The sequence below is a fragment of the Cinclus cinclus genome, chromosome 15 (assembly GCF_963662255.1).
Source record: "Cinclus cinclus chromosome 15, bCinCin1.1, whole genome shotgun sequence".
NCBI classification, from domain to species: domain Eukaryota; kingdom Metazoa; phylum Chordata; class Aves; order Passeriformes; family Cinclidae; genus Cinclus; species Cinclus cinclus.
In genome coordinates, this window is record NC_085060.1 from 3,524,694 (window position 1) to 3,536,611 (window position 11,918).

The 11,918-nt window shown below is 52.3% G+C and overlaps 1 protein-coding gene across 1 annotated transcript; it reads right to left on the minus strand.

The window, feature by feature from the left end:
• Positions 1 to 7,230: 7,230 nt before the first annotated feature.
• Positions 7,231 to 10,119, minus strand: ZP3 (zona pellucida glycoprotein 3). The gene is made up of 9 exons (XM_062502875.1): positions 9,724 to 10,119; positions 9,235 to 9,353; positions 9,048 to 9,151; positions 8,700 to 8,877; positions 8,500 to 8,620; positions 8,319 to 8,410; positions 8,100 to 8,245; positions 7,541 to 7,660; positions 7,231 to 7,364 (listed from the first exon to the last, which is right to left on the minus strand). Exons 1-9 carry the CDS (start codon positions 10,117 to 10,119, stop codon positions 7,231 to 7,233), a joined length of 1,410 nt encoding a protein of 469 aa, XP_062358859.1.
• Positions 10,120 to 11,918: the final 1,799 nt, after the last annotated feature.

Consider the following 11,918-nt stretch of genomic DNA (forward strand, 5'->3'; position numbering starts at 1 on the left):
CACCACAGCCGTGTGCAGAGGTGCAGTGACCACAACCAGGCACTTGCAGGAAGGATGCTCTGCAGTGGCTGTTGGGGCAGCATTGCCCGGCTCTGCCCCTGGGGCTGTCAGAGGAGTGTGGGTGGCAGAAGGCAGTGGGGCAGGAGCTGTGCTGAGCACAGCACCCACAGGAGGTGAGGATGGAGCTGTGCTGAGCACAGCACCCACAGGAGGTGAGGATGGAGCTGTGCTGAGCACAGCACCCACAGGAGGTGAGGATGGAGCTGTGCTGAGCACAGCACCCACAGGAGGTGAGGATGGAGCTGTGCTGAGCACAGCACCCACAGGAGGTGAGGATGGAGCTGTGCTGAGCACAGCACCCACAGGAGGTGAGGATGGAGCTGTGCTGACCACAGCACCCACAGGAGGTGAGGATGGAGCTGTGCTGACCACAGCACCCACAGGAGGTGAGGATGGCAGCGCCTTCCTCCGGCCCCAGAGCGGGCAGAGCAGAGCGGAGCAGCGAGCGCTGTCCGAGGTGCTGGGAACACGCTCCTGCCACGCCGGGCTGGGTGCGGGGACAGCGGCAGGGGATGGCTCTGCTGAGTCGGCCCCGGCTGTCGGGATGATGTGGCTCCAGCAGGAGCTGTCACGCTCTGCCACCGTGCCTTGTTTTTGCTAGCGGGCAGGAGCTCAGCCGCGGACAGGCAAACCAAGGGGAGGGAAGCGGGGAGGAGAAGGGACAGGCGAGATAAATAGGTGGCGTGAAGATAATAAAGGAGGACAGCTGGCCTAGAAAACTCCAGAGATAAATCGGCAAAGGGGGGAAAAAAAAAGTCCTGGAATTAATTCCAAAGCGTGAGATTCCTGCTGAGCCCGCAGGAGAGAAGCACCTGGTGGCACCCACCTCATCTGTGGCTCCGTGGTGCCGAACATCCCTGTGGCCAGCTCAGCCCTTCACAGCAGCGGGGTTAAAGCCATGGAAAAGCAGGTGGCTGGTCCCAGGAGCAGGGGATCTGCTCGGCAGGACAGGGTGACTGCTCAGCCCACAGCATGGACTCACCAGCCTCTGGCGCCCGGGGGACGCAAACAGGGCTGAAGGGACCAGCAGGGACCTGTCTTTGCCTCCCTAGTCCAGTCTTTTCCTTACCTTGTCATTATTTGGGACTCCAAACCCCAACAGAGGTGCACCTGTCCCTGGACTGCCTTGGTGCAGCACTACACCTTGCCCAGCTCTGTGGAGGCCAGAGATGAAGGCTTGCCACTCTCCCAGTTGGGCCAGTGTGCCTACACAAAGCACCAGCAGTCACCCAAAGCAGCTGAAGCTAAAGGATATTTTATCATTCAGGTCCTGTGATGCACCACAGCACAAGACGTAGGAAGGTTCGTTAACCTCTTCAGTAGCAGGACCACCCAAAAATGCGCCCTGCTGACCTGAGCAGCATCTCACAGGAGGTTCGTGGCCCAGGCAGAGACAAATCTCTCCCTCAAAGCAGCATTTTTCCCGTGCAAATGAAGCCGGGACATAAACACACAGCACTGGTGTGTTCACAGATGCCATCAGCAAGAAAAATTCCCCAAAGTTACAAACAAAGATGGAGGGAAAGTTAGAACAGGATAAAACACAGGACCAGGGAGCAGCTTATGCTTTCCATCTTGGCAGAAAAAAATACGAAAGAAAACAGAGCAGAGCCTTTATTCCCTTCCAGCCACGCTGGCCACAAGCTTCTCTCTCCCAGCGTGGGAAAGGCAGCTCACACTCAATCGTCCCCACAGATACTCACACCCCTCCCTCCCTCCCTGCAGTGCCCGGGGGCCTGGCTTGGAGAAGTGCAAACAGCCGCTACAAAGTCAGAGCTAAGTGGCAGCTTCCCATTTCCCCAGCTCTAATTGCCAGCTGAGCAGACGGGTAATCTCTCCCAGAACGTGCTGTGATAAGGGTGCTGCTGAGTCTCCGTAATTGCTTAAGAGCTGCCATCGAGGATGCCGGGAATTGCCCAATTATTCTCCCCGGATCCTCCATACCTCACATTTCCTCCCTCCCTCTCTAAGTTTTGAACATCAGAAAAGAGCTGGCTTTTTTTTTTCCCCCTCTCTCTCAAAAAACAGCTGGCGCAGGGTTTCTCAGCGGTTCAGTAGGGATGAAGAGATTATATCTGGGCTGGCTAATCCTGTGTGAGCAGGGAGAAGAAAATGGGGGGGGGGTGAGCAGCAGTGGGGATCCCAGTGGCTGCAAAGGGGAGGGAAGGCTGCACTCACAGGTGAGGGTTGGAACAGAATTCATCCCAGCAAGCCAGCACTGGCCCTGAGTACAAATCACATCCCATTTCCAGCTCCTCAATGGCTCTATCGAGTAATAAATCAGCTCCTAGTCCGAGCTGTCTGAAGCATTCACACTCTCACAGTTGCCTTATTCGATGCTGAGAAGTTAAAACCTTCCTGCCAAGGCCAGCAGGCTAGGGAGAGTCAAATATAAAAACAAAAAGCAAAAACAAAAAGGCAGCAAGACCACAAGACTCAAAACAAGTCCCTGAACTGCAGATCACCTGCACATCTCCATTTGTTCAGCTGTTTTTTTCCAGATGATGCAGTGGGCCAAGAAGTCATCTGGTATCATCAGAGAGGCAAACAAGCCAGGCCACTGTCTAATCCAATGCTCATCTGCACACACAGGCAGCAGGACTCAGCTCCCAGACCTTGACTCTCTTTGCAGCTGTTTAAGCTTGGGTTTCTCCCTAAATGCTTCATGACTGTCCCTTAGATGCCCATTTTAAGCCTCAGAATAGCAGTCCTTTGAATTGATAATACAGGCAGAAGTCTTCAATGCCACCAGAAGGACTGAGGGACTTAAAGTCCATTAATTTTTATGGGCTCAGGATTGCTCTTCTGCAAAGAGTTCCTAGAAATTTAGATATAAACACACTAAAGGTGCAGCACACCAGGTGGGTCTGGGTTCTTTGTGCCCTGCACTGCCAGCTCATGCCCTGTCCCACCTGCAAACAGCAATAACCACAGCATCTCTACCTCCAGCACATCTGGAAGTGGCCTCACCTCACTGCCCATTCCTCCCATTGCAGACCTTGAAGGCACCAGGTAGAATGAGTGTAATTCCAATCCCTGCACTGGTTTAGTGCTGGAGATCTCTCAGTGTCCTCTCTCAGCTGGATGTGAGCTAACACTGACCCCAAAGCCACTAAACACAAATCCAACCATCCCCACTCATGGCAAGCTGGAAAGCGAGATGGACCAACAGAGGATGGAGATTCTCAGCAAGGTGGGGAGGTGGGGAAGAGGGAATGGAGCAGAACAGAAGAAAAGATGACTTCAAATCCCACAGTGTACCTTCAGCTCAAGGAATGTCACCCCCCCCCCACGTTGCAGGAGAAGAGTCAGGGATCATTCAGGCAGATCTGAGCGAGAAGTTAATTTAATGAGTGGGTAATAGACTGGCAAATAAGATAATCTTTCAGATTTCCCAATCCCTTAATACCCACACATTCACTCATAGCTATTATGCTTCGATATAAACTGTAATTTGACATAAAAAAGTATAACAATGAACACAAAACCACAATGATTAACAAGACTACAATTAGGTGGAACATCTAATTTGTAGCCCTGGTGGCTGTTGGTGACCACCTGAGCAGATTTTCACACCAGTGATATTTCCCACCTTTCTTCTCTCTCTGGCTGGGATATGGTGGGTTGTGACTGCATAGTTAAAGTTGCATCCCATAATTTTAATAAAATTACAGATATTTGAGGCAGTGTGCATATACTCTATGAATAGGGAATCACAAGGATCTCTCGTGCAAGCACATCCATTCCAAACACATCCAAGTACAGTCTCAGAGGTCTCTCCAGGATGTTTTTCAAAATGACATTTTGTTCAGTGTCAAGACAAATGTCTTGGGTCATAACAGTATTATATTCACAAATAAATCTTTTGCACAGCACATGTGGCAGCAGTGACAGTCTGCCATTTGTTCCCATTTCACTGAGCCCATACTCCAGGTTATAACAGCACAGTTCCATGCTGATTCAATCCAAATATAATTATTTTGTTTTTAGAATTACTTAGGTTGGGAAACCCCTCTAAAAATCAAGTCCAACCACTAAACATTACACAGAGTTAAGATAAAAGCTGTGACCCTACTGCTGGTGGGGTCCATACATGAAGTTTAGGAGACATCATCAAGATTGGAAGTGTTCCTTGAATTAAAATAAATATTTTCAAATTACTTTGAGTTGAAATTATTTACCCAAATTGCCTTTTGAAACAAAGTGGGTAAGGTGCCCTCATCACCTTCCCTTATTGCCACAGTGGATACAGCTTAGAGTTATGGAAACATTATTCTGGGTGATGCTAAGTACATTTACAATTAGGTGGGGGATCCTTTTCATTAATTCTTTCTTATTTAGACAATATTCCAGCCAAGAGACATTGACCAGGTCCTAATACCAGCAGAGATTTTTAACAGCTGTACTTGCTCATAAAAAAAAAAAACAAACACTTATTGGCAAGCTTAATTTATTTACCAAAACCTCAACATACATACTGTTAACTTAATATTCCTAATCCTGTTCCTGGGATGTCAGTCACACCTCTCCTGGCTCATTTTGGAGAGGTGAGTGCTCACCTGGGCAATCTTGTGAGCAGCCCTGTACAGATGTATTTAGGAATGATAAGCAGGTAGGGTTAAGTGCAGAGATATTAACCTGCAGTGACAGCTCCACAGGCCTGAGGCTCCATAATGGATTAAGGATCACTTGTTCCAGGCCTGTCTTTGTAATAACACTGAGCTCAATTTCAGAAATCCATAGAGTTGAGGCTCCAACAAGTCCAAGTGGAAGTAAGAGACATTGTGGGGATTAAGGTAACTTTTGCTGTGCTGATATAAACAATCCTATCTTAATTTAAACTAGGTCTCCAAGCTACACAGATAAATTATGCCTGATACTATTTCTCTCTCCCTGTATTCCAATGTCACACTCATCAAGCAGCTACCAGCCTGGTTAGATCTACACCCCATTTTCAAGCAGTAAATTTCCACCTCATTTTTGGGGGGTTGCCTTTGATATATTTTGCTTACATTTCCCTCTGCCAAATCCACACTAAGGGGTGGGACTCCTGAACTTGTACAATTACAGCTTGCTTTTTAGTGATGGTCATTGCAACATGATGGCAACCATTACCATATTGATTTGTACAAATAAAAGACCTGGAGATTTTCACCCCACACATCAGGTTTGTTGACGGATAAACTAGAGCTGGGTCAAATAGCTTGGTTTTGGAATTTTGGTATAACCCAGTGTGGGTCCTGAAAAGGAGAAGAGGACAAGTCCCAGTGGGGAGACGCCAAACTGGTTTACCCCTCCTAGTGCATGGCTCATTAATGCTGTGTTTTAGTTCCACTGCTCTCTTTTGGTTGGTCTCTTTTCATTATGGGATAGAGTCTTTAAAAGAGCAGGTATTCCACCTTTAAGGCCTGGGGGGTTGTAGGAGCTGAGATGGGGCTAGAAGTTGTTTAATGAATATACAGGGAGAGCAGTGGTTTGTCTCATTCCCGAGGATATTCCCTTGCACAACCAGCTGTTCAGTGTGTGATGGAATGTGATTCAATGCTAGAAACTGGTTCTTTTAATTAAACAACACTGGTCCCCAAAAGCCACCTCTGCTTCACCTTGGGTTTTATATGATCTCTCCTAGACAATATATGATCTCTCTTGGCAGGAGTCTAGCCATAATTTTCTTGCAAATTACCCAGTTGAAGAGTGTCCCACAGAATGGTTCTGGTGGCATTTCTTTGGTTACCCCCTTGGGGCCCAAGGGACACCTCAATTTTAATAAACCACAACTCACCCAATTCACTCTTCACTACTCATCCCTAAATTACCAGGGTCCCTCCATATATCATCATCCCAATCTTCTGGGGACACAACTAATTGATCTTTATAGGACCCAATATATTAGATCATAAATCCTAGTTTGTCCTCTACTCTTTCCTTCCTTCCACCCCAGTTGTTTCTGCAATTGCTCTATTCAGAGATAACAGCTTTCTGTCACTTTCTTTGCTCAAACTCATCTTGTAACAGTCTCATTTCCTTTTCTTTGTATTCCTTACAATGACACTCTGGTTCCAACACGCTTACAACATGTTGCACATTATTCCCTTTCCTCTAACATTTTTTTAGTTTCTCTCTCATGCAGTTTAATTGTTTCTCTATCTTTACTCCAATTACACCAATTTTTGAACACTCAATCCTCAAAAACTCTTGGAGATCTTACTCCATGCCAGTAATTGAATCTGCCATCCTACCACCTGTGCCTGTTTTGTCACAGGAAAAGAGCCAGAGATCACTCAGGTGGATCTGAGCTGGTGGTTAAGTTCATGGAGTTCTAATTAGCAGATTTAGACATGCAAATCTCAGTCCTGCCTTCTACCTGCATACAGCAGAGACAGCCTCAAAGGATGGACCCTGACCAGAGCACCAAATAACAGGAGGATTTCATGCTTACCCAACCAGGCTTCTCTCCGCACTAGATGTCCCCACAAGCTCTCCAGAGACAAAACAAACCAGGGGAAGAGGAGTGCAGAGGGCACCCATCCCAAGTAAGGCAATCCTTTCCTCCCCCATGTCCCCAGAACCCACAGCTCCAGCTACCCTGGAATGGGATCAACCCAGAAAGAGGCCCCAGCTCCAACTATGACCCAAAGGCATGCAATCCCACTGCTGTGTTCATCCCAGAGCTGTCACAATCCATAAAAAAAACAAAGGAATTCATTCCCATCCAGCCTCTGCAAAACAGAAGCACCTCCATCTCCAAGGCTTTCCCCATTGAGAAGCCAAACTCAGCACTAAAACCAACCAAAATCCCAGCTGCACTTGCATGCTCCAAGGGATTATGGAGCCTAATTCCTGCATCCCACTGGATGAGGAAAGGAAAACAGGAATTCCAAAATTAGGAAATCATTTAGAATCTCAGAACACCAGTAAATCCCTCAAAGAAGAGCCACATACTGTTTTGGATTCCTTGCCACAGACACAGCCTTTGTGAAATCCACCTCTACCTCCCAAATCCAAGTGGCTTGGAGGCTTGGGAATCACTTCCAGGTGGCAGCAGCTCCACATCCCCCATTCCATTCCTTTCCTGGAAGAGAGATTCCCATCCAAAAGCACCTGGGGCCCATCCCACCCCACAGAGAACACGAAAAAGTGACAAATGCTTCTCTCTTTATTGGGATTGGATCACTGGGACATTCCTGGAGGACAGAGCCTTTTCCAGCACATTCCCAGGAGCATTCCCAGGGCAGTCAGGCTCAGCAGAGTAGCTACTGCCAGCAGGAGCCCCTGGATCACCACAGGAATTCCACCAGCAGCACCTGGAAAGGAACAAAACCCATTCAATACCCATTTTATTGGCTTCCCAGCCTCCATCCAATCCTCAGGAGTCTTTAGTAAGGAGCCCATAAGGGCAGCTCTGGAGGATTGCTCCAGAGCATCCCTTTGTGAAATCACTGGGAATTCATAGTGGGATCAACCCCACAATGATCCCTACCCTGAGGGGTGTTCCCAGTTGATCCCAGACTTCCAGAGGGGTTTATTAATCCCTGAGCTGGATCCAGGATTAGCAGGGGTCCCACAGAGACATCGGCCTCAGTCAGTCCTGAAGGCCCACCTAGAAAAAGATGGGAATGAGTACCCAGGACAAGGAATTCCTGCTTGGATTACAATTTGGGAATTAATGCAAAATGAACACCAGAAAAGCAGAATTACAGGAGTTTCAATGCAAAGACACAGTCAGAATAAAATCATGGAATGGTTTGGGATAGAAGGGACCTCAAAGCCCATCTAGTGCCATGGGCAGGGACACCTCCTGCTGTCCCAGGTGGCTCCAGCCTGGCCTGGGGCACTTCCAGAGTCCTGGCACAACAGTACTAGGACCTCCTCACCCACACGGAATTCCCCCCCCCCCCCATTATCCCCCCAGAATTCCCCTCTTTACTTTTAAAATCCTTTCCCTAACGGCACCGGAGAGGAGCCAGGATTGTCCTTGAACTGAACCAAAACCTCACCCCGCCAGCCCGAGGGGTCCTGGGTCCACCTTTGGGACACACCTCTCTGGCCGGGGCCGTCCCTTCTCACACGCCTGCCCATCCGTGCGGCCGGAGCGCGGAATTCCCGGGAATCTCCTCCAGGAGAGGGACAGCTGCCGGTGTCACAGCAGCTGCAGATAGCAGCGGTGCCCTCCAAAGGCACCCACCTGGAACGGAATCACCTGTGAGCCCCCTGCACTGGGTGGGGACGGGTCCCCTCCCCACACCAGGGACACTCACAGGCCGCTGGCTTTACTGAAGGAACAGGCTTTATTCCAAGGATTCGGGGCTTGAGAAGCCGGGGACACCCGCAGGTGGCAGTTGATGTAGAGCTAGCAGGGGAAGTTAAGGAAAATTCATTAATCTTGGGGATTTTAGGGCTTTTTTTCCCTATGGAGAAAGGATGGAAACAACACCTCACCAAATTCCCGACATCTCCGGCAAATTTGAAGGCGTCCACCAGGAACCGCAGCGACTCGGGCCGGGGTCGGGGGGACACAAAGGCTGAGCCGGTGTCCTCTGCCCTGCTGTCCACCAGGCACCTGGAGAAAGGCTGGGACTCACTCAGGATTCTCCAGGGAAATCTGGGATTCTCCAGCCACCCCCGGAGCCCAGCCTTACCCGCCCAGGTCGATGAAGGCGTAGCGGGGGGACGAGCTCCTGTCGGGGGTCGCGGTGGCCACGCACTGATCCACAAAGAGCCGCAGGGGCACGTGGCCCTCCGAGGTGACATCGGCCTGGAAGCGGAGGCTGTCACCAAGCTGGAAGCCATTGGAGAGCCTCTCCCTCCTCCACTCATCTGGAATGCAGATCCCAGGGAATAGGGTCACTTCGGGGACTTCTCGGGAGCGTGGGACCTCTTAAACGTGCGGCAAATCCCCATAGGGTGGATTTAGAGCTATCTGGGCTCCCAGGATGGCCCCAGGAACCTGGAGCTAAGGGACACGAGGCCACCAGGGCTGCACCCACCATCCATGAGGCGCAGAGAGAACCGGAGCCGCTCCTCTGCCGCCACCGTGGAGTGGAACGGGGCCCACGTAGGGTGCACTGCACCGCTGCTCACGTTGCTCCTCCTAAATGGAAGCAATGGGAATTGCCTGGAGTGGCACTGGCACCTCAGGGCCATGGCAGCACTAGGACAGCCCCAACCACTCACCTGGGGTAGTGACATTCAATGGGGACCTCAGCTGGGGTGGCCCTCACGATAAAGGGGTTGCCAGAATGGGTGGGTTTGTAGAACAGGGTCGTTCTGTAGATCAGGGAGTCCGGGGTCACCTGGAAGGTGGATTTCAGAAAGGGGAAAAAGTCAGGAAAACAAACTCCGCACCAGCAGGGACTGTGCCAGGACACAGAGCCCATATTCCTGATCCTACAGGACACCATGGAGCTTTGTGCTGGCATCCTAGCAGGGCACCAGCTTGAAGGAGGTCACAGAGTCTCCAGGACTTGGGCACAGTACCTCAGGACCCATTATCCCATAAATTCCTGCATCCAATCCCAAAGATGAGTGTGTGCCTCATCCAGGATATCCACACCCCAAAACCCACCCCTGCTCTGGGCACTCCTCACCCCAAACCCACCAGCACCCACACCAGGGCACCTCTAGGGGTGACGCCTTCACCCTGGGGCCCCTGGTGCCACTCACCTGCAGGGTGCTGCCACACTCGTGCAGCGCGGCCACGAAGGTGACAAAAGTCTGGGCGGGGTCCGGGGACAGAGGCGAGCAGGACGCAGTGCCCAGGCTCAGCTCCGCTGCCCGCACAGGGCGCCCAGTGCCAAAGAGGTCCCTGCGCACGGTGACCGCCAGCTGCCCCTCCTGGCACCGCACGGCCACCGCGGGGCGCGGGGACAGCGCCCGCAGCTGCGACAGATCCACCCGCGCCCAGGGCTGCGACACGCCGGGGACACGGCTCCGGGAGGAGTCACCCCGCAGCCGCCACGTCCCGGAATTCCTCGGGGGAAAACCCCAGGGATCAGAGGATGCGGCCGAAGCCAACACCCAACAGAGCAAAGAGACGCCAAAGCAGCTCCCAAACCTCATCCTAACCCCAGGAAAAGCAGCGCATGGAAAAAGGGGCTGCTCGGGGGCTTTTTATGGGAGCATCCCCGGGGAATTTCCTCTCCGGGATGATGGGATCCAGCTGGGGATTCCAGTCGGGATAACGGGATCCAGCTGGGGAATCCCACTCGGGATAACGGGATCCAGCTGGGCCCATCAGTCCCCCTGCAGCCGGGAATTGTCCCGCTTGTTCCACGTCCAGCCCGGCTGCGGTGGCATCAATGTCACCCGTGTCCCCGTCGCTCCCTGAGCCGGAGCCGATTGTGGCCCGCGAGGCTCTCCCGAACATTTTGCCCCGATCTTCCCCGGAATTCCCCAAAATCCAGGCGGTGCATGCAGAACTGGGGATGTGCCAACCCCACCCGGGCGCTTCGCGATCCGCCCGTGCCCGATTTCCCTGGAATGGCGCCTGGCTAATAACGAGTTCACCGTAACGAATTCATTTGCATGGAAAGCAGAGGGGCAGAGCCGGTCAGGGCCCGGCAAGCGGAATCCAGGGATTAATTAGGCTGCGTGTGTTAATTGCTCTGGTTGGCACCGCCGCTGTTGGGCACAGGAGGGTGACAATGGCCCTGCTCAGCGGAGGGAGGGACTGGGGACACTCGGGAGCGGCATAGCCCGGCCAGGGTGTCCCAGTTCCCTGCGGGCATTCCCGGAGAATTCCCACTCCTCATCCATAGGGATGGAGATCTGGGAGGGATTTTGGCCTCGGGATCTATTCCTTGGGGGACTTTTTACCGGGAAACGAGGCTGGAACATTTAACTCCCTCTTCCAGGGTCTGTGGGATGGGTTTGGGATGAGGGGACCCACTCCGGTCACTTGTGGGGGATGAGCCAAACTCTGACCTAGCCCAAATTCCTGGTGGAAATTCTCAATTCAGGTCCTGCTGTCCTCTGCAGCATCCATAATATCACTCCATCATTCCCACATCCCCCTCTGGCACCATCCCGGTGTCCCAACATTGTCCCAGGTGTTTTCAGGGATGATGATGGGACATGGAAAACCTCTCCAGGCCTCTCCATGAATTCCACAGGAACGGGGCAGGTCCCCGCCCGGCTCATCCTGAAGCTGCCCTGAAATGTTATATCCAGGGAGATGGGGCTGCTTAGGGGGATCCAGAGGGATGGGAGGGGATGTTCCTGCACCCAGAAGGATCCAGGGGGATGGGATGTTCCTGCTTCCCACAGCCCCATTCCCATCCAAACATCAGGAATGGCCCTGAAAATCCAGGATTTGATCCGCCCAACCTCTGTGGGACCCAGGTCCCCAGGGATGGGTGCCTGCTCCCAAAGCCCCATTCATGCTATTCCTGATGGAAGGATCCAGGATTCCAAAAAGCCTTGCATGGTCCCATCCCACCCTTCCCCTCTCCAGCAAGGATTTCTCACCCCCTGGAATAGCTCAGCACCTTTGCAGGTGAAGGTCCCAGCTCTGTGGGTCACTCTGTGGTCAGTGCAACAGACCCAGCAGATCTTCCACCCCAAATGGTGCCTCCAGCTCCAGCGCAGCCAAGCCCTGCCCCACAGGGCACTTGCGTGAATGCAGGAGCAGTGTTCTTCCCAGGATGAAAAGATCGCAGCCCTTACATTTCATACAAGCACAGCCGAGCCCAGCAGGAGCCGAGCCCTCCCTGAGCCCTGTCCTGCTGCCCTGCTGCTGCCCTCCACCCCTGGGGCGCTTCTGCACCGCTGCTCCTGAGTGATGCTCCGGAGAGCAGACCCTGCGCTGCTGCTGCTGCCTCCTCTTGCCACGCAGAGCCGAGTGCTCCTCCTTATGAATA